Source organism: Salvelinus namaycush, chromosome 6 (genome assembly GCF_016432855.1).
Source record: "Salvelinus namaycush isolate Seneca chromosome 6, SaNama_1.0, whole genome shotgun sequence".
Lineage (NCBI taxonomy): Eukaryota > Metazoa > Chordata > Actinopteri > Salmoniformes > Salmonidae > Salvelinus > Salvelinus namaycush.
This window is the reverse complement of record NC_052312.1, coordinates 36172440-36195296: the sequence shown is the minus strand read 5'-3', so window position 1 is coordinate 36195296 and position 22857 is coordinate 36172440. Positions and strand designations below refer to the sequence as shown.

Sequence of the window (22857 nt, the reverse complement as noted above, 5' to 3'; positions counted from 1 at the left end):
AAATTCAACTGGAACAGTTGTAAGATGGTTGCTGTATCGAATCCCCGGGCTGACAAGGTAAAAAATATCTGTCGTTCTGCCCCTGAACAAGGCAGTTAACCCACTGTTCCCCGGTAGGCCGTCATTGTAAATAAGAATTTGTTCTTAACTGACTTGCCTAGTTAAATAAAAAATGATAGGCCTACTATCTACACTCCCCTCCCGGTGCGCATCACTCCAACAACCAATAGAGAGGCAGGCTGTTGGGAGGCTTGGAAGTAGTGGCTGCTGCGAGGGCAAGGCAAAAAGTAGGCTAGTACAGGCAAAAACTTTTACGGAGGTATGGAGAAGTTTAGGTCCCGTAAAAATATTTTACATGTTCATAGTGTCAAAGGAATACGGTCGAGGAATTGGATTTAAGGACTAACCTCTGACTAAACCGTACAACATTGTCCTTGGGTTGTAACTTTTACAATATTGGATTTTCTCGCGCTTTTCTCAAAAACTTGGGGAGGACTTCAGTGTGGCTAAAATGTCCGCATCTATGCAGCCTCTCAACGCTGCGATGTATGCGGTCGTTTTCTTACTGTTTTCCCGAATAGAACTTATACTTGGATATGATGAAAACACAAGGACGTGTCCGTCTCCATGCACATGTTTTGGAGACCTGTTGGACTGCAGTCGGTTGAAAAGGCGTGGAATTCCTGAAAATCTTCCCGAATGGACCGTACAATTGTAAGTCAATTTAGAGAGCTTTTGTTGACTTGCCATTTTATCTTCACTACCCATATATACGAACAGCTATCTTAATTACTTTTCACACCTATGTTTGAAATTAGTAATTTGATAGATGCAGGTTTTAACATAGTTACAACAAGTGTATTAATGGAATACTCGAATAGATAAATTACATATATGCAGAGAATTGCGTGATTTGTTACATTGTTGCCAACTTTGTTACGTTGTTGCTTACTGACGATTCGAAGAGAATGAAACCGTTTGAAAACAAAGTTTATTTCCCTTCACATCGACAAGAAAGGGAAATCAGTCCTAAATCCTTACTTTTTATTCCCAAAGACTGGTTTGCTGTTTAGAAACTATTTCGCAATGACAGGCCACACCATTTCCCAAGCATTTCGTTTTTTTGTAATTCAGCAGACGCTGTAATCCAGAGCGATTTGATAAATTTTTGTACTTTTCCCCGTGGGACTCGATCCCACAACCCCGGCGTTGCAAGCGCCATGTTCTACCAACTGAGCCATAGAGATATTTACTGAATAAAGTTGTGTTTGTCACATTTAGAATGATATTATTGTTTTCTTTATATTGATTTATGGTGATTTCAAATTCTGAAAGATCTAGTGATATATTGGGTCACTTTACCCCATTGTTTACCATTCCTTAGCAGCATTTGGTGTTATTTCAGATATAGAAAAATACTCTAAACATCAAGGAAATAGGGATTTTGCACTCGAACTACACTGTAATTTAAATCAAACGTATTTCTTGCAATGTCACACTGCCTACAATTCTTCCATGTGAATACCTATAGGATATGTGAGCCATACTCCTCGGAACAAGAGGGAAGCTCAGTCTTGTAAATAATAAAGCAGGCCATTTTAGAAGAAGATATAACACTAATGACCTTTGTACATCAATGTCCCATTATCAGTCTTTCTACACTAGTGAATCATTAGTTGGCCTACCTACTGCATGGAGTTTTTTTATTAGGATTTTTCCAATCACCCATTAGGCCCAACAAGACATGCCAACATCAGTAGGCTAGTGAGTTGGAAGTACTGTTTGCGTTTGAGTTTGTTGTTAGTGCAGTGAGGTACAATCATTTGCCAGCATTATATAGTTCATGGAAAACTTTCAACAGGCTTTTGGGATTTTGGAGCTATCACAATTTCCATGAACGAAGAGCCTAAAATGCCATCATAAACAATTGATTACAATTCATTTTGACAACTTGTTGAACCTGAAGAGGTTGGTCAACTGTTTTTTCAGCATGTAAATATCAGGTGACATCATGATAAGGAGCTAATGCAGAATACAGATGTCCATTACAATAGGCCCCAGATGAGACCAACTGCTGAATGACAATTGTTTTCCTTTTGTTTATGAGGTGATACCATCATTGGGCCTTTCCATATTCTGTGAGCTCAGTAGCTCTTCAGGCCCCAGGGCTATTAAGACAATAAATACATAATGTCAAATGAAGTCATAGGCACTCCAGGCCAATCTCCCATGGTAACGCCTCAAATAGTTGTTTAACATGTATTAATAAGCAGATGTTCATAGGTCTGCCTGCCTGGCTTCCATTCAGACTGCACCATGTTGATGTATCCTCACTACTAGCTTGTGTTTTTTCTAGTTCATATTTCACAACACAGCTAGGCTAGTTAGTCCCCTGTTAGAATGTTTTTTTGGCATTTACAAAATGTGTGCTGCCTGCTCTGGACATTTTACGTTGCCAGAAAACACAGGCACAGCCTCTTAACCAAGGCAAGCCGACCAAAAAGGGAGAAAAAAAGTTCCACGTGGGGGGGAAATTCTTTGCACTCCGGCATGCTAATTTACGAGTGTCTCTCCAGCACATCTTAAACTGCCCGGCCCTTTGTTTTCCAGCACCCCATTATTTCTGCTGAATTAGCATCTCCAGAGCCACCGATGGTACTGATTAAGGAGCCACTGTTGGATTAGTTCATACAAACTCTCTGAAAGAGAGCGAAAGCGAGGGAAGGGAGTGATGGATGGAGGGAGTGAATGTGGGAGGGAGAAGCATTTAGTTTGAGCTTCAGATTTCTCAGTGAGTGAGTGAGGGGTACAGATTTTACAATTCAAATCTAGACAAGTTTTAATTTCCCCAAGTTTTTTAGGGTTTATAGCCTGGAATGTAGCATAATATGCATTTGAGGAGGTAAGCACTCTCAGGAGACTCACTCAACATTGCTGTATTACCAGACCATCCCATCCACAGCCAGTTCTCACCTCACTAAAAGCAGATGTGATTAACTATTAGAATAACTTGGCATTATAAAATAACTTTAAGTTTTCACAGATTTACATGAGCGAGACGGGCTTCAGTGTCTACTGAAAAAATCAAAGTTAAAGTGTGATATCAAGCCCTTATGTTATGGCACTTCAGAGATAAGGAGAGAAAGCGCTCTGGATTATAACGTGAGAGCTTTAGCTGGTGGGAAAGGGTATGCCTTTTATCAGCTTGGAAGTCAATGACCTATTTTCCCTTGTGAATCTGTATTAGTCCAAGTGCTTTATAACCACATCAAAGAACCAGCAGGTCTATCTTATCTCATTACTAAGAGGATGGATAGCTTGGTTTCATTCACTCGTCAGACACGGATAAATGTGTGGCGCACATTTTCAAGTCTAATAGACACAGGCCAAAGCCTATATAGCTGTACTGATTTAATCTGGTCCACTTCTGGACCTGGATTTCTGAAGGAAGTGTAAGTGTCAGAAACCCTCAGGGTTTATTTGTACATTTTTGATACTACATATCTCCACTTCTCCCATATGGCCCGATTAGTGGAACAAAAACATACAGCTGTGTGTTGGGAAGGGAAAAAAGTTTCAGAGAGAGAAGTAAAACTCTTGTTGAAGAGTTGAAGAAACTGTTTGCTGAAGAATAAAACCAGGGCCAGATCTAGAACATGGCTTAGAAACTCGCTTTCCCGGCATTGTGAATAGATTACCAGTTGTTAGGTTATTTCCCTCCCTCCTCTCAGCTCCAGTTGATGGATTCCAGATGGGGGGCAAGCCAAAAAAAGGGTCTGGCACCACAATGTTGATCGTGCAAAGCAGCGTCAATAACTCCACAGCTTTATAACACTGGGCCAGGCAGGCTTCTCTAGGCATGTTTTCCACCCCCTCTTAAAAAGGGGGAAAAAATTGAATCTCTCCCTTCCGTAATTTAGCTGGTTGTCTGTTTTGGCTTGGTGATTCAAGAGCGGATTGAATGCATGAGCTTGTCTGGCTGGATTTTCTCTCAATGTTTAAAAAAAGGCTGCTATGCCAAAACTAGGCCTATAGCTGGTTAGCTTTACTTTTTTTGCATACAGTGGTTTGTTTTGAAAATGACTCAGTTGCTTTCCGACATTACTTCAGTTGGAGCTGTATAGGCTAGGCTCACTCAGACAAGTTATGTCTCCTGTTTAAAAACAGAAAGGCCAGTATATGATTGGTTGTGAAGTGAACGGCCCTCCATGTTGTGTAACTTTCCTCTAACAAACGTCTTTCTTCACAGGGACCTGAGCCATAATAAATTGCAGTCGCTCGACAGCACTGTGTTTAGGAAACTGCGGCACCTAAGTGAGATGTAAGTATACTCTGTGTTCTGTACTTCCTAGAGTCAACAACGTCAGTCACAAACACTCTCCCTCCACCGCCCCTTCACACCACATGTGACAAACAACCTTTGTGCCTGTGTGTTTACAGAAAGCTAAACAACAATGAATTCGAGAAGGTACCTGATTTGGGCCCTCATGCGGCAAACATCACCACCCTCATTCTGTAAGTATTACTTTTGAAACAACCCCCCCCCCCACCAACCCACCCATCAGAGTTGTCAGTGCTAGTTAACAGTGTAGAGCTGCTAAGCCCTGCTCCTTCCTCCTTGGTGGAACCCCTTTTGGCTGAGTTGGTTCCCAGACTGGGTTGTCCCAGGCATGGCGGCCAGTTTGAGACAAGTCAGTCACATGTCTGAAAATGAATGTCATCGTTAAAAATGGAATCGCCAGAGGCGGTTCCAGTGTTTCCATAAGTGCTGATTCAGGATCTGTAAGATTAGAGTTTTCTGTCTGTCCATCTCATTTCCGTTATAGATAGTCTGTATGAATAGTGTGGTATTTCATCCATCTGGAGGTTGAGTGTTTGTATACACTCCTAGTAGGATGGCCCCAGAACATGATGGAGCAATGTGGAGCTTTCATGTGTTTTCAAAGACAAATAGACCCATCAGTGTCAGAGGTTTCAAAGGCATTGATTTCAAACTTTTCCCCCGGCACAATGTCTCACAAAATCAATGGATAGGACGTTTTTCCCCCACAAGAATGCATCCATCTCCAAAACTAGAAGAGGCATATTCCTCATCAAGCCTGAACTTGACAAGCAGTAACACCAGAGAAAGAAGCCTAAGGGGTTTCAGACGTCGGCTATTAGTCAATTTGTCTTCAGACTTTTAGGTGTATAGCCTATAGGCCACAGATGCGGCTGGCGGTATTACCTGGAACTAAAGCAAAATACAGTGCACCAGGGTATGTTTGATTTCCAGTAGGTCTGATGAATTTTTAAACTTGTAAACATCGGTCAGACAACATTCAGAGGTTTTAGGAGTTGTACAATAGTATTCCCCTCTACTCTCAATTCTCCACTCAAGATGCATATTTGGTTGATGTTGCTTATTGAGACATATCATGTATGAATAGGAGAACAATTCCAATAGATTTCACCATTGAATGTTCCAAAGTATGTCAGCCAGCCTAGTTGTCATCCTCAATGTGCATTTGGGAATGATCAATTCATACTTTCTTACCACAACGTGTGTTCATTTGTGTCTGTGAGTGCGTGCATAGTATTCCCAGTTGCACTGCTTAGTGTCTACTCGGCAACTAAAATCTCTGAGGGGGGATTTAAATACAAAATCCCTCTCCCCACTCTTTCTTTTTGTTGCTGGTATTGGCATCATTGATGGAGAATATGTGTGTGGTATTTCCTATTGGAATAAGAACAGAGTTTTGAGAAGCCATCAGATGACTTATTTTTCTGACTGGCGCCTGTAATGAGAAGCAGGGCTGCTGCGTTAGCATCTGACCCAAATGGCTAATAACACGGTTAACACATCATCACGACTTTGTTCCTGTACATTGTCAGGTTGCAGTAGGACCGCATCAACTACAGTGCTATAACTGATACATAACACACAACGTCTGTCTGAAGGGAAACATGGTTGAACGATGAGAGAAAGAGTTATATTGTTGGTTTCGTACAGTGTTTCCAAACCCGGATCCTCGAGTACCCCGTAACAGTACACATTTTTGTTGTAGCCCTGTACAAACACACCTGGTTCTTGCTAATTGAGGGCTTGATGATTAGTTGACCAGTTGAATCAGGTGTGCTTGTCCAGAGTTACAATATAAATGTGTACTGTTGGGGGTACTTGAGGACCAGGGTTGGGAAACACTGGTTTAGTAGATTTTAGGTTATTGCAATATTGAGTTACAAAGTTACAATGTTTGTTGCCAAACGCTTTGTAAGCAAGACATCCAGGTATATCTGTCAGCTTAGTTACCCACAGAGCTAACACTTTATAAGAAAGAATGAATTGGTAGATAAGCAGAATATTAAGCTCTTTCCAGTTCCAACTTAGTTACCTTTTCCATACACAGAGATTCCATCAAACCGTCTTCTCCAAATACCTAATCAGCCCTGGAATCACCAGATAATTTGTAGAGCCCACCAAACTCAACGAGAGGTGGTTTCACAGCAGTCTGGTTAAAGCCCCCATCCCCTACCATAAATTCCTGGGAAATTGTTCAATTAATTAAGATGATCACGACTCAATTACTACCAGCTGCAGGGTTATTGCCGTTTGTTTTTACTCTGGGCTGTGGGGTCAAGGAAGTTGACGAGAGCTGCCGCTATGTCTGCCTGGCTGTTTGAATAAGTGGCATTCGATACCCCGGGGCTTTTTTCCCCTTACTCCCCTCCCAGGCCAGAGAAATGAAGGAAGGGGAAGAAAATCTCCAGTATGTGCGAATGGAAGGAAAAAATCAGACTGTACTAAATAGAGAAAAAAAGGGGGGTTCAGGATTAGGAAGCCTCCGTTGTTGATTCAATATCATTGCGTTATTAAAAAGTGGAGTGTTGCTGCCTTTGGGGTAACTTGTTTGCGTATGTGTGTATCTGTTTGACAGCTGCTTCTGCTGTTTAGCTATAATTTATGTGGATTTTTTTATTCTTTAATTCAAAAAGGAACATTTCTGTTGCAGCGTCACCTGTCTATAATCGTCTCACACTGTGGTCTTGTTGATGTAGGTCATATTTCTTCAGATAAACAAATTCAGAGTGTGAAGGCAACACAGTCCAAAAATATGGAGTAGATTTGCTCGAAAACTGCCAAATTAGACACAAGTGTAAATCAAATTGAGATGTGCTGCTGTGTGGTCTTATTTTTTTAATGTTTGCTTTTTTTTGACTGATATCAATACAATTCCTTAGAGTACACTTAATGAGTTTAGCAGCACAATTCAGCTGATCTAGGATCAGCTTACCATTAATGTAGGGTACACCGCCTTCTATTCAAATAGTTATTAAGTTGTCTACTATACCCAAAGGCTTGGAGTTTCCTCAAGTTGGGACACATGCATGTGCTACCTGCTTCATTCCATGAATAAACAAAGCACAGTTTGATAGATGCTTTAAATTCCCCTAGTCGTACATTTCAATGTGTGTTAAAATGAGAAGTTAAAACCTGAAGAGACCCAAACAAGAATGACAGGCAGGTCTTGAAACTATAAACATAACGGTGCATAGTAACCTTATTTGCGAGAAAATTGGTTAAACAAATTTGAAGTGTGTGCCGTCCAAATGGACAATGCCCCACTTGTTTGTCCGTGGAGTTGGCCAGACAGGTGGAGATCAACAGATAAGCACATGGAACTCTCCGGTACACAGCGTTTAGGTTGGCCTTTCAAAAGCTCTCATTAGATCTCTGGGCAGATGTAGGGGAGTAGAGAAAGATGGAGAAAAACTGTTTTGTTGAATGGACCGTAGCCAAGTTCTCCTTCACGTCTCTCCCTGTAGGCCTCAACTGCACAGTCTCAGTTGATATCACAGTCCTCATCTGCCACAATGTTTAAGGTTAGAGTTGGTTGGGTGTTGAGATGCTGTAGTATGTTGTACTTACAGGTTAATACAACAGGGTTCAATTAATTGCTCAGTGGTCTCTGAGATTCAAGCAAGTGAAGCCATAACAGCTCCTGTAGGTCCTCACCTAGCCTATCTCTCTGTCTATCTGGAGAGGGCTGGCCTCTGCTGTGTGTAGTCCATGTTTTGCCAGATGGTCTTGACCACATCCTTCAAAATAGGGGTCCTCATGAGGGCTATAAAAGGCGTTGACTTGTGTGGTCTCTGATTTGGACACATTTCAGTTGAAGGCATTCAGTTGTACAACTGACTAGGTATCCTCCTTTCCCTTTCTTTGTACTTCCCATGACATTACTTTTTTATGGATTCTTATGCTCCATATGGGTCATGTCAAGTTTTCAAAGCCATATGAGAGGCTCATTTGTAGCAGCACACTGGGTTCAAGTGGGAAGTGTGTCAGAGAGTAAGCATTAACAACATCAGCTTGGGACACCATGTTGTATTTGGGGCTTCTCCGGTGGAGGGGCTGCTCATTCTCCAGAACTTAGCTGAGGGTTAGCATCACATGCAGCTAAACTGAATCCTTGATGTATCTGGCCCATTTGCACTCAAGCTAAAAAGGTTTGTTCATATATGAGTTGTCTGGTCGTGGAGTCTAGGCTTCAGGGTGATGCTCCACAGCTGGCCAGATGTTTACTGTGGGGGGAAGGGAGAGGGTGTTGGGGTACAAAGACCAGGGACTCATCATCATCAGCATCACCACCACATCACACCTCCCTCCAGCTGACAGGCCCCAGGGTCAGTCCGTCTTTTGTAGAGGAACATGGACTGAGCAGCCAGCGTTGACAGTTGCTTTCCAACTGCCCCCTCCCCTCAAAATATATTGAAGTCCGGGGCTCCACAAAACTGGAAATACAGGTTCTTTCTTTTTTTCTCTCGCAGCCCCTCTTCTCCTCTTCTCTCAGCGACCAGTCAGGGGAACATGTAAACCCAGGCCCAGGTGGTGTGTGCCCCTTTTGTTTGGGACCACAGAGGCCGTGGTGCGTGGAAAGTTCTTTGCAAATCTGCACACAAAAGGCTGTCTTGTACCCTTTCTACTGCGGGTGGTGTGCTGCACTGCACCTAGCTCAGCCTGTGGCAGTTGCCTAAATTGTGTTATTATAAAAATAAAAAAATGAAATAAAAACATTTTTAGGCAGTGACTGAGTGTTTAAAATGAAAAAAAGGGGATTGGGTTTCAGCCTCCCAGAACCTACCCTCTACCCCCACCCTCAGCCCCACACTCTTACAGTCGGTTGGCATAGAACCAAGCTTTGAGTCTTGGCCTTGCCGGAGGCTAGGCAGAGGGACGTGCTGTGGCAGGTTCTACCCCTACGTGCCCCAGACACCCCATCAGCCTCTCCTCCCTGGGCCTCTATCCATATATCCTCCTGGTACTGCCTTTGTTCCAGGTTGGACTGACTGACAGACACACTCGTCTGTTTTCCTCTGTATGTTTTGGTGGTAAGGCTGCCAAGGGGTGTTACTGTCTCAATGTGGGGAGCCTAGTCATAAGAGAGGTATGGATGGCAGATTTAGGGAAATGTGTGGAAAATGACTGCTCTGTCCAAGTCAAAGATCCCACTTTCTGAGGCTTTATGATGGACTGAGAAGCTACGTTGCCACTGTGCTCAATTTCTCGCTTGATTGTATCTTCAGTGCTTTTTTAGTCTCGCATTGGCCAGGCGTACAGCGGAGCTGAGCCAGTTTGAGACTTTGTGTCTGGTTCAGTGTGTTCGTTTCATTGTTGTTTTCTTATTGGCAGCTTCTTGAAGGGTACTAGTGTTCACATAAACCAGTACTTCTCAGCCATGTCAATGTTCATCCATTTCTCCAAAGGGCTGTATGTTGACGTGTGCATTGCATGCATGCACAGTATAGGGAAAACGCTAACATTCACTTTGGTCAGTATCAGGAAAATGCACAAAAAATGTGTATCATAAAGAAGATAAAATGAAGAACTGATGCGTTAATACAAGTTATACATTTTGGGGGGCGGGGGGGTTGTTGTTATGTTAGCCTTGCAATTAATACTGAAATGGGGCCTGCAGTCTGGTGTATTAGAGGGAATTCCTACTCTTTTCCCTCACTCTCCCTTTCCCTCGCTCTCTCTTTCTCTACCCGTCGAGGCCCATACACAAAGACGGCTCTGTACAGGCACTGTTTATAACTAAGCAGTCCCTGCACTGCAATTTAGGAGGCGTGCAGCTCAGGAAATTGCCAGCCTCTGCTGAGGCATGCTTTCACTGAGGGAATGGTATTCATCAGCCAAGTAATTGGCAGGTTATTTTTTTTAAATACCTTGTTAGTAATTACCTTATAAACAAAATAACACAGCACTAAACCAAACGGCTGTTTTGACCTTTTGAGATGAGGAGTGACATTGGTTAGCCCAAGTATTGCCCCGTCCTCCCCCCTTTCCTAGACAACCAGGGAACTGTGTTATTTTTCATGGTTCAGGGAGAGACTCAATGTTCTAGGAAAAATGTCTAATATTAACATAATAATAATGGGAAAACAGGGGTAGCGAGGGTCAAGGGGAACGCTCGGGTGAAGTTGGTCATTTTTTTAATACCACCCGCTAATTGACTGCTCTGAGTGTTTGTATGTCTGGAAACGTTAGACTGGTGACCCGCGTTGTTAAAATACACAGTATTTTCTATCGTTCATTGGAGCCGTTCTATCTGTGTTTTCAGAGCAAACAACAGGATCACGCAGATCTCTCTGGAGCAGCTGAGGCCCCTGCAAGGCCTGGAGACCCTGGACCTCAGCAATAACAGCATAGTGGATATCAAGGCTGACTCCTTCCCTGCGCTGCCTCTCAAGAACCTGTGAGTCCGTCCGTTTGGACCTTTTTAACTAAAATGCATGCTTAAACTCCGTCCAAGAATACTATATAAGTGTTTGGATCAAATAGTACAATTTTGGTGGAAGTACAACAATGTTTGGTCGTTTTTCCTCTTTGGAATTAATTATGTGATCAATATCTCATTATGTATTTTCTTCTCCTCTAGTATCATGAACAACAATCGCATTTCCACCCTGGAAACGGGCTGTTTTGTCAACCTGTCCAGCACTCTGCAGGTCCTCAGGCTCAACCGCAACCGCCTCTCAACCATCCCTGCCAAGATCTTCCAGCTCCCCAACCTCCAGCACCTGTAAGTGACAATTGCACTTTGAGCGCTGTTGGGGTTGACCACAAACTATACTATGACTGCTCTTTGAACGGTTGTGTAACAGTCCACGACTTTTCACTACTCTTTGATGTTTCTCTGACTGCTCTGTGAACTTCCTGAAATATGCATTGTTACTGCACTCATTGACAGTGTGTTGACATCTTCAACCACTCTTTGACCACTCTTCCAACAGTCATTGACATCTTCTTGGCTTCTCTTGGATGAATTAGATTCCGTTTCAGATGAATTAGATTCCGTTTTCAACTCACTTCTTGAGTTGAGTGAACTCTTAATCATTCCCTGCATATATGATGCTGCGGTTCTCTTACGGTCTGGTTGTGGTCCAACCTTGCAGGGAGCTGAACAGGAATCGGGTGCGCAGGGTGGAAGGCCTGACGTTCCACGGTCTGCACGCGCTGCGTTCGCTGAAGATCCAGAGGAACGGTATCAGCCGCCTGATGGATGGAGCCTTCTGGGGCCTCAGTAACATGGAGGTCCTGTAAGTAACTGTCCTCTGTGACAAGAAAATGTGTATTTTTTACTAGTGTACATTGGTGGACTTAACAGCATATGTCTGGGTGCAAGTGTCTGCATACTATCTTTGATACATATTTGTAGCCATATGTCTAGACAACGATAGTTGACTATAGCCTATACAGTGTGGTATCAGTCCAGGCTAACATACGTCTTCATCTCTGTCTGTCTGTGTGTGTCTATATGTCTATATGTTGATGACTGACCTCTGTTTGTATGTCTCTGTGTGTCCCTGCAGGCAGCTGGACTACAACAACCTGACGGAGGTGAGTAAGGGCTGGCTGTACGGCCTGCTGACTCTGCAGCAGCTCCACCTGGGCCACAACGCCATCAGCCGGATCCGGCCCGACGCCTGGGAGTTCTGCCAGAAACTCAGCGAGCTGTGAGTGACCCTTTTTTCTTCTTCTTCTCCCTCCCTCTCTTTTTCCCTCTCGCTTTCTCTCCTACTCACACTGTGAACTCCCAACACCTCTCTCTTTCTCAATCTCTCCCTTGCTCTCGCCCACCTTCCTCACAGTCTCCAACTCTCCACTCCCCCCCTCTCTTCCTCCACCCCTAGTGCTCAGTGCCAACACCAATGCAGGGCTCCTGACAAAGTATTACTCCCCCACTTCACCCCCGCCACTATAGCCCCCTTCCTTTAATGCCTCGCCACGTCTATAGGGGAGAAAGGGGGGAGAGGAGGGGGGGATTTCACAACCAGAGTGTCTGCAGCGACATATTGTTTCCTTTGTTGTTGATGTTGTTTATGGCACTGGCCAATTACTAAGTCCGCCATGTTTTGTTGGTTTCTGAAAGGGGAGTTTTTTTTTTTCCATTTCTCTTATCAAGTGAACCTGAGTTAACCAAATTTGCAGTTGACTGATCTTTTTTCGCCCACTCTTTAGCCTTCTTCCTGGTTTGTTCGTTTTTTCGTCTGATGCTTGCGTTTGAGGATTTCTAGTACAAAGTTAATACTTTTTATACTGTCTGCATACGGTTAAACAAAGTAGACCAGCGGTGCAAGGTACAATCTAACTTTCAAAACGTAGTTTAAAATAGTCTATAACCAAAAGGTTTTTTATTGGATATGCCTTGATAATAATTAGATAATATGTTTTAGTAGTGGTTATTAATGCTTATTACAAAGTACTTATTGGTAATTCACAGACTTATCTGGCTAGATTTGGTGCACGTTCCTAGTGATCTGAGGCCAGTTTATCCTCTACCTCAACTGTTTATTTCTACACCCCTTCCATTTGCCCTGGGTCTATGAACAGTGTGATGCTGATGCTCCTTCTCTCTCCACCCGACAGGGACATCTCGTCCAACCACTTGACAAGACTGGAGGAGTCCAGCTTTGTGGGCCTCAGCCTGCTTGACGAACTCCACATCGGGAACAACCGTGTGAGCTTCATCGCAGACGGAGCCTTCCGAGGACTCTCCCACCTACAGATGCTGTAAGTTTGAATAAGGACGGCTAAACTCAATTTCAGTGAATTACTTGTATAATGGGGCCGAAGCATTAAATAATTATTTTCAACGTCCCACTGGCAGTGAGTGTATTAGCCAAATCAAATCAAATCAAATTTGATTTGTCACATACACATGGTTAGCAGATGCGAGTGTAGCGAAATGCTTGTGCTTCTAGTTCCGACAATGCAGTAATAACCAACGAGTAATCTAACCTAACAATTCCACAACTACTACCTTATACACACAAGTGTAAAGGGATAAAGAATATGTACATAAAGATATATGAATGAGTGATGGTACAGAACAGCATAGGCAAGATGCAGTAGATGGTATCGAGTACAGTGTATACATATGAGATGAGTAATGTAGGGTATGTAAACATAAAAGTGCATAGTTTAAAGTGGCTAGTGATACATGTATTACATAAAGATGGCAAGATGCAGTAGATGATATAGAGTACAGTATATACATATACATTATATTAAGTGGCATTGTTTAAAGTGATTAGTGATACATTTTTGATCAATTTCCATAAATATCCATTATTAAAGTGAGCTGGAGTTGAGTCAGTATGTTGGCAGCAGCCACTCAATGTTAGTGGTGGCTGTTTAACAGTCTGATGGCCTTGAGATAGAAGCTGTTTTTCAGTCTCTCGGTCCCTGCTTTGATGCACCTGTACTGACCTCGCCTTCTGGATGATAGCGGGGTGAACAGGCAGTGGCTCGGGTGGTTGTTGTCCTTGATGATCTTTATGGCCTTCCTGTGACATCGGTCGGGTGGTGTAGGTGTCCTGGAGGGCAGGTAGTTTGCCCCCAGTGATGCGTTGTGCAGACCTCACTACCCTCTGGAGAGCCTTACGGTTGTGGGCGGAGCAGTTGCCGTACCAGGCGGTGATACAGCCCGACAGGATGCTCTCGATTGTGCATCTGTAGAAGTTTGTGAGTGCTTTTGGTGACAAGCTGAATTTCTTCAGCCTCCTGAGGTTGAAGAGGCGCTGCTGCGCCTTCTTCACAACACTGTCTGTGTGGGTGGACCAATTCAGTTTGTCCGTGATTTGTACGCCGAGGAACTGAAAACTTACTACCCTCTCCACTACTGTCCCGTCGATGTGGATAGGGGGGTGCTCCTTCTGCTGTTTCCTGAAGTCCACAATCATCTCCTTTGTTTTGTTGACTTTGAGTGTGAGGTTATTTTCCTGACACCACACTCCGAGGGCCCTCACCTCCTCCCTGTAGGCCGTCTCGTTGTTGTTGGTAATCAAGCCTACCACTGTAGTGTCGTCCGCAAACTTGATGATTGAGTTGGAAGCGTGCATGGCCACGCAGTCGTGGGTGAACAGGGAGTACAGGAGAGGGCTCAGAACGCACCCTTGTGGGGCCCCAGTGTTGAGGATCAGCGGGGTGGAGATGTTGTTACCTACCCTCACCACCTGGGGGCGGCTCGTCAGGAAGTCCAGTACCCAGTTGCACAGGGCTGGGTCGAGACCCAGGGTCTCGAGCTTGATGACGAGTTTGGAGGGTACTATGGTGTTAAATGCTGAGCTATAGTCGATGAACAGCATTCTCACATAGGTATTCCTCTTGTCCAGATGGGTTAGGGCAGTGTGCAGTGTGGTTGCGATTGCGTCGTCTGTGGACCTATTAGGGCGGTAAGCAAATTGGAGTGGGTCTAGGGTGTCAGGTAGGGTGGAGGTGATATGGTTCTTGACTAGTCTCTCAAAGCACTTCATGATGACGGAAGTGAGTGCTACGGGGCGGTAGTCATTTAGCTCAGTTACCTTAGCTTTCTTGGGAACAGGAACAATGGTGGTCCTCTTGAAGCATGTGGGAACAGCAGACTGGGATAAAGATTGATTGAATATGTCCGTAAACACACCAGCCAGCTGGTCTGCCATGGTTAATATCACTAATCCTGGTTCTTAGTTTCCCCTGAAGTTGTTTGAGAAGCCTCAAGGCTCATGAGAGTTTAGGGATGAACTTGATTTAAACTCGTCAGTGACATGGTTATTACAGTCATCAGTCTACACTTTTCAAAATATATAGTTCACCCCTTTTAGTAGTTACAGTCTTGTCCCATTGCTGCAACTCCCGTACGGACTCGGGAGAGGTGAAGGTCGAGAGCCATGTATCCTCCGAAACATGACCCCGCCAAGCCACACTGCTTCTTGACACACTGCTCGCTTAAGCCAGCCGCACCAATGTGTTGGAGGAAACACCGTACAGCTGGCGACCGAAAGCAGCATACATGCGCCCGGCCCGCCACAAGGAGGCGCTAGAGCACAATGGGACAAGGACATCCTGGCCGGCCAAACCTTCACGTCGCTGGGCCAATTGTGCGCTGCCTCATGGGTCTCCCGTTCGCGGCCGGGTTGCGACACAGCCTGGGATCGAACCCGGGTCTGTAGTGACGCCTCGCCTTAGACTGCTACTCCACTCGGGAGGCCTCATCAGCCTACACTTTATCATTGTTTTGTGTTCTATAAGAGAAGCTCTATCTCACATCTATGAGAGTACATTAGCAGCTAGCTAACTTCTCAGATGCTGCCTGCTTGTTGGATTTCGCTCCCTGTCCCTCTACACACTCATCGAGGCGTGAGTGGAAATATTCTGCCTTGTTTGTTTTCGGTATGTGAAATAGCTGAACGTACTGCCTGTGGTTTCCCCCCACACATAAAAACCTCAACAAGCCAGCAGAGTGAGACTGAGTCCACCGCTCCATCCCCCCATCTCCAGACCAGCTCCATAACATTGCCCCTTGTCCCTCTCTTAAATGGAACCAAATGTTAACTGTGCGTGAAAGGTCAGCAGAGGGCAGGTGTGTAGGTAGGTGGACGGGGAGTTGGGGTGGCTTAGAGGGCTTTACCCCCCATCCCCTCTCCACAACCCACTCCTCTACCCCCTCCACCCCCCCTCAACCCCAATCATTTGTAACCAGGCATGCAGAGGAGGAAACTAGCTGTTTGAAAGTATTTAAAGAGACTTGAGAGAGACGGAGCGGGGGAAGGGCGAAGACGTCCAGCAAATCTCTAACAGACATGATGTACTGCTGTGTGCACATGACATTCAGTTAGTTTGAAAGATATTTCAGATTTTTAAAACCCTTTGATATTTAGTTTATTTTTTTAAATTCCCCAGCCATTAAACTCATTACTAAAAACGTATAATTTTCCACTAAATTTAGTAGCACCGACGTGTGGGTTTGAGTTCCTCCCTGTTAAACACGTTGCATTGCAAATTAAGCACTATTATGCTGCGAGACACGGAGAAACCATCGCAAAAATGTTTAAGAAAACAAAGTTAACGAGAAACATCCTCCAGTGACGGGACCACTTTGAATACAAATGTAAAGCCTTTGACTTCTTTCTCGTCCTTCAGACGAAACGCAAAGCCGCACCAAGGTTTGTTAAGACTATAATAAGTGCAGTGTTTTCTGGGTGTGGATTTTTACAATGTGGTTTGTTTTTATTTCTCTGGAAATAGAGATCTGCAGAACAACGAAATCTCCTGGACCATTGAAGACATGAACGGACCATTTTCTGCTCTGGACAAACTGAGGAAACTGTGAGTAGGCTTGACTTTACCATGGCGTTGTCTTCTAACCTGTTGGTTTTCAGGAGATAGATTAGAAACTATAAAATGGACCATGGGAACAGATTTTAACTGGAAGTATTTGCTTCTTTTCATCAAATGAATTACTGTATTTGAATGAAAACTCAAATATACTTTTCTCAGGTTCCTTCAAGGAAATCAAATCCGCTCGGTGACCAAGAAGTCGTTCTCTGGCCTGGACACACTGGAGCACCTGTGAGTTGACCTTCGAATCAATATCCTCATACGTCTGTCTCAACTGTCCTAAAGCTGTTAACTAAATATGGGAGAATCCATAACCATGAGAAACAACGCCTGTTAGTGAGAACCACACAACCTTATTGTCTCTGCTTCTTGTCCATACTTTGATGAAAAACAGAGCTGTCTGGTATTCACCACCTCCATATGTGGAGAGACTATTGATCACTAACTGCTTAGGCATGGCGAGAGGAGTGTGTGTGTGTGTGTGTGTGTGTGTGCGCCTGTGTGTTCATGCTCATGTGTGCAGCTTTCTGTGTACAAGTGTGTGTGTATGTGCACATCTGTGTGTGTATTTCTATCTGTGAAACAGCTGCATTTGATTGTAATTAACTTTTTTCCCCAGTCGTGTCTGAGCTCAAAGGAGCTGAAGTCGGCCCCTCTTGATTAACAAAGCACGGTGCTGCCCAGATTTCTATAGTTCTCAAGACCTTTTCTTCCCTCTCTCTCTCTGATTATTGAAGTTTTTAGCAGTCTTCCTCCAGATAGGCCTAGACGGAGGGGAAAGTTTGCCATCTTTGTGTGTGCATTCCCATAGTTCTGATCCATCCGTTCTTCCCTCTCCCCCCCCCCCCTCCTCAGAGATTTGAGTAACAATGCGATCATGTCAGTCCAAGGGAATGCCTTTGTGCAGATGAAGAAGCTTGAGGAACTGTAAGTATCTCTGGGTTCAGTCACACTGTATTTATATTCTGCAATGCCAATAGACCAGAGTCACGGTTCTGGACTAACTGAGGAAAGGAAAGAATCTTTCATAGACAATTACTTCAAAAGCACCTATACTGATAAAAGTGATTATCTTAAAATGGAACGACTATAATTGCTCAAGTATTATGGATCATGTTTGTGCTGGGTCTCTCTTGTGATTCCTGGCTCTAATGCAGTACCCCCCCCCCCCCCAGGCACCTGAACACATCCAGCCTGCTGTGTGACTGCCAGCTCAAGTGGTTTCCTCTGTGGGTGGCGGAGCAGACCTTCCTGCCCTACGTGAACGGCAGCTGTGCCCATCCCCTGATGCTGAAGGGCAAGAGCGTTTTCACCGTCAGACAGGAGGACTTTGTGTGTGGTGAGTGTGACTGACACACACACACACACACACACACACACACACACACACACACACACACACACACACACACACACACACACACACACACACACACACACACACACACAAGCCTCTTAATGTAGCCCTTGTTAAAAACAACCATTTAGCCGTGACAGGTTTTCCATTTTATGAACTGACCCAGATTGTTCCATATTTTCCTTCAACTCATGGACACTCTGATGGAGCCAGCATTGTAATGGGACCATGTGGAAACTCAGTGAGTTAACAGCTTGGCCGGGTGGAGTCAGAGAGAGCAGGGAGAAAATAAATATTTGTTGAGGAATTTCTGGGATCAGTTTCTTTAAGTAATGACTACTATTAGAGCTGAGGTGCTTTGCCTTCTGAGCTTCCAACATTTCTCCAGTCAGGTAGTTTGAATCTTGGCGGATAAAATAGTATAATTTCCATATTTAAGCTGTTTGTCGACCATCACGGTTTAAACAAAAACTGGTTAGCCTCAAAATGAATGTCAATTTGAGTTTAGCCCCATTCACATTAAATGGAAACTAATGTTTTTCCCCTCTTGTCTTCCAACCAGACGACTTCCCCAAACCTCAGATCACGGTGCAACCTGAGACCCAGTCGGCCATCAAAAGCACCAACGTCACCTTCGTGTGCTCGGCGGCTAGCTCCAGCGACTCACCCATGACCTTTGCCTGGAAGAAAGACAATGAGGTCCTGAATGACGCTGAAATCCACAACCAGGCACACCTCAGAGCCCAAGGGGGAGGCCAAGGCCGTGAAACAGAGGTTACAGAGTACACCACCACACTGCAGCTACGCAGTGTAGAGTTCACCAGCGAGGGGAAGTACCAGTGTGTCATCTCAAACCACTTTGGTTCCTCCTACTCCACCAAGGCCAAGCTCACTGTCAACAGTAAGTTAAATAACCGTAAGTTAAATGAGTTTTGTCTTTCTTAGTATAACTCTCAGCGTGATAAACTATGACGAACCAGTGCACAAGTACACTGCAAATATCAACTTGGAGGGCCCTACGAACATATAAGGAATCTCATTATGACTGACATTGCAAAACCTTGTAACTTTGATGTTGCTCTTGAAGTGGTGCTGCCGTTAGATGTCAAATAAAATGTCCATCCCTTTTGTCCCTCCAGTGCTTCCGTCCTTCACCAAGATGCCCATGGACCTGAGTATCCGGGCCGGTGCCATGGCCAGACTGGAGTGTGCCGCCGTGGGTCACCCGTCTCCGCAGATCGCCTGGCAGAAAGACGGAGGCACGGACTTCCCCGCTGCCCGGGAGCGCCGTATGCACGTGATGCCTGAGGACGATGTGTTCTTCATCGTGAATGTGAAGACAGAGGACATCGGGTTGTACAGCTGCACCGCCCAGAACACCGCCGGAGCCATATCAGCTAACGCTACGCTAACTGTGCTAGGTGAGAATTGTTCTTTCTATTTTCACCAGCTGTCAAAGATCTTTGCATTTATATGTGGGCGCCGCTTCATTTTGACACAGATCTAATTTATTTTATGGTATTCCATGAGTGTTTTCCCCCACAAATCGACATATAAATCAGGCGTTTTGAGACTGTAAGGCAGCTAACACTCCCCCTTACCCCATTCTCCTCCAGAAACGCCCTCCTTCCTGCGCCCTCTCATGGACCGCACCGTGGCCAAAGGGGAGACTGCGGTCCTCCAGTGCATCGCCGGCGGCAGCCCTTCCCCCAGGCTCAACTGGACCAAAGACGACAGCCCCCTTGTGGTCACAGAGCGCCACTTCTTCGCCGCCGGCAACCAACTGCTCATAATTGTGGACGCAGCGGAGGGCGACGCCGGGAAGTACACGTGCGAGATGTCCAACACGCTGGGCACCCAGCGGGGCAACGTGCGCCTAGCCGTACTGCCCAACCCTAACTGTGACGTGGGGGTGGGCGCCTCGGGAGGCGTAGGCTCAGACGGCTGGACCACGATGGGCATCGTCATCATCGCAGTGGTGTGCTGCGTGGTGGGCACCTCGCTGGTCTGGGTGGTCATCATCTACCATACGCGTCGGCGCAACGAGGACTGCAGCGTCACCAACACAGGTGATGAGAGGGTGCCATTTATTTTGTCAGCACGGGATTGGTTTTGAGGAGTTCAGTACTTGCATACCCATGTTGCCTCCTCCTTCAAACAGAAAATAACATTTTTGGGGGAGCTTGAGTTTTGGGCTCCAGCTCCACATACTTTGGCTGGCATGTTGTTAAAACAACACCTTTTACGAATGCTTTGAAATGAATCAGTGACAGACCATTGCCGTGAACAGATTATTATAATTATTGTATTTCTCTATGAAAACATTTTTGAGACTTTTCCCTCTCTGGTGTTTTCCCTGCAGACGAGACCAACCTGCCTGCAGACATCCCCAGCTACCTGTCCTCTCAGGGCACACTGGCCGACAGACAAGATGGCTATGTCCCCTCAGAGAGTGGCAGTGGCAACCACCAGTTCATGGCTTCCTCCATGAGTGGATTCTACATGCAACCTAAAGACATGAATGGTAGAAGAGGAGCTCTTTCATTGGAAATGCATGGAGACTTTTTATGTTATGAATATATGCATCAGTCAACTGTATTCTGAGCATTTTTCTATGTGTATTGTTTCACCTGAATACATATTGGAATAGTGTAAGTAATTTGAGGCAAGTATCAATGCGTTACTAATGTGTCATGTGACTCGTACAGGTCTGTGTCAGCTGGACACAGGAAGTGAAGCGGACATGGAGGCGGCCATAGATCCCCTGCTCTGCCATTACCAAGGACCCATCAGCTCTCTCCTCAGGAGAGGCAACATGTACACCGGAGAACCCTCAGAGGCTTTCACAGGTTGGTGCAACAGATATATATATATTTTTTTAAATATTGTAGCATAAGAAGTATTTTTCCCTAAATTAAACAATATCATCATGTGTTGCTGTCATACTGATCTGATTTCCCATGGCTCACTGTATTCCCCCCCCCCCCCCCTACAGGCTGTGCTATGGACCAGCGGCCCATCTGCATAGATTCCTACAGTGGCAGCCTGACCAGCTCCAAGAGGAGAGACTACTATCCGTGTGGCGGGGCCCTCCAGGACCCCTTTGACCACGGGAGCCCCAGTGTGCTGATGCAGATGCCCAATAGCAGCAGCTTCCACGGGCCACACAACCTACTGGGCGAGGGCCCCCCCTCCATGGACGAGGGAGATGGAAGCGAGTACGGCCGACCTCGGGAGACAAGGCTCTCCTCCTCCAATACTTTCATGGGTATGTCTGAGGACATTTCTAAGTATGGATTTGGGTCAAGTCAAGCACATTTTAAATCCACTCAGAAATGTAATTCACTCAATTAGTAAGTGATTTATTGAATATTCATTTTCTTGACGACTAGCACAACATGTGAATGTCTCAGGCCTTACCCTGTATCTCCCTCCGTCTTTCCCTCTCGCAGGAACGTTTGGGAAAGCCCCCTGGAGGCCTGAACAGGAATTCTATCCCGGACTTGGACCACCGCCACTGGCCCTGCACAACAGCATGATGCTACACGAGAATCCCTACGCAGCCCTGGACACAGACTCGGACCGCGAGGAAGACAAGAACAGCGTCCAGTCAAAGAATTCTACATCGGATTCGGAAAAGAGCGGCAATAATATCTATGAAAAACCATATGATCTCAACAGGACTGCTACTAGTCAGCAAGGTCGAGCGAGCACATAGCTGAATATGTGCGTTCAAACAAACTGACATTCCTTTGAGTTTTTCTTCACAATGAGGATGACCAAAAAAAATACTACCTCAGTGAATGGACACTTTCTCAATGATGGACACTGCAAATGTGCAACGCTTGAATGTAAAAGGATAATGCATTGTGCCTACAAAATGCTGAAAAATTATATGAGGAGATATTAACAGTGAGGACTGTTCTTTTTTTAAGAAAGAAAAATGGGAAACATCTTCAATTGAAGATAGATATTGAATATATATACGTTTTTATACAAATTTTATTATATTTTGTAAATTAAGTGTAAAAGTAGAATCCATTATTTTTGCTGTACTTTTTCCTGTAAATGAGTATTTTGTGTTGTGCGACCGACCATGCCTGTTCAGTTATTCTAGCTTTTGTTTTGCTTTGAGTTAAGCACCCCTTTGCACATACCTATACATAATAAAACATCATAACATGTGCTGCTACGTACATTAAAAGTACTGTGACTCTTTCCAATCTTTAAATGGCTGTACCATGCACAGACACTACTCTTCTGTAATGGAGGACAAAGAGAGTAGAGGTATAAGAGAGTATTGCTGAAGCCCTGCCGGGAATGAGAAGGGGGGGTTGATGTGGCTTTTCCGAGCCGAACCACAGACCTCCAAGGACGGCTTGCGCCTGCCATGAGGCCCCCCACCATGCTGTCCAAATAGAATCCAACAAGTGTACGCTGGGAAAGTGTGTGTGTGTGCGTGTACGTTTGGCATTTGTCTGTGTGTGTGGGAAGTTCAGGGCTAGCTTCTTCAGTCTTTGGCTCAGTGTAGACTCAGTACCCTGGAGACAATCGATGGAAGGCCAAATTAGGGCAGACATGTCAAGGAAAGGAACAGTCACGAGGTCTCTGGAACTGTTGGAGCTGGCCGTCTGGTCTGGTCCTGCTCTCTCCCAACCAGCCAGTCACAGGGTTCCCCTCTCCCCTCTTTGGGCCTTCGTCTCTGGGAAGGAGGGTGGGGGTTGCTGCTCTTGCTGTATCCAGCATATGGAAGCTTTTCACCAGATGAGTCACTCCCCAAGTCTGTCCCCTTCTTGTTTTTCACATCTTGGGTTTGTTTTTTCAGGCCTCTCCTTTTCAACGTGGAGGAAAAAGG

At 45.0% G+C, this 22857-nt stretch overlaps 1 protein-coding gene across 2 annotated transcripts; it reads left to right on the top strand.

The window, feature by feature from the left end:
• Window positions 1–229: 229 nt before the first annotated feature.
• LOC120049934 (leucine-rich repeats and immunoglobulin-like domains protein 3) lies at window positions 230–22209 on the top strand. Of its 2 annotated transcripts, none has more exons than XM_038996445.1 (19): window positions 230–714; window positions 4250–4321; window positions 4441–4515; window positions 10605–10739; window positions 10923–11066; window positions 11440–11583; window positions 11857–12000; window positions 12914–13057; window positions 16553–16633; window positions 16805–16876; window positions 17501–17572; window positions 17821–17984; window positions 18565–18918; window positions 19142–19423; window positions 19619–20071; window positions 20365–20526; window positions 20711–20851; window positions 20998–21270; window positions 21455–22209. In XM_038996445.1, exons 1-19 carry the CDS (start codon window positions 512–514, stop codon window positions 21718–21720), a joined length of 3381 nt encoding a protein of 1126 aa, XP_038852373.1. In that variant the 5' UTR covers window positions 230–511; the 3' UTR covers window positions 21721–22209. The 2 variants fall into 2 exon arrangements, with proteins under 2 accessions (XP_038852373.1, XP_038852374.1); XM_038996446.1 differs by having other exon boundaries at window positions 231–714; window positions 18565–18903.
• The last annotated feature ends 648 nt before the right edge of the window (window positions 22210–22857 follow it).

What these genes read in the sequence shown, in the direction of transcription:
- LOC120049934 (XM_038996445.1), top strand. Translation starts at nt 512, where the DNA reads ATGTCCGCATCTATGCAGCCTCTCAACGCTGCGATGTATGCGGTCGTT. An exon ending in ATGAAGAAGCTTGAGGAACT is followed by an intron (nt 17,573 to 17,820) that starts GTAAGTATCTCT and finishes CCCCCCCCCCAG; the next exon opens with GCACCTGAACACATCCAGCC. An exon ending in ACAGGAGGACTTTGTGTGTG is followed by an intron (nt 17,985 to 18,564) that starts GTGAGTGTGACT and finishes TCTTCCAACCAG; the next exon opens with ACGACTTCCCCAAACCTCAG.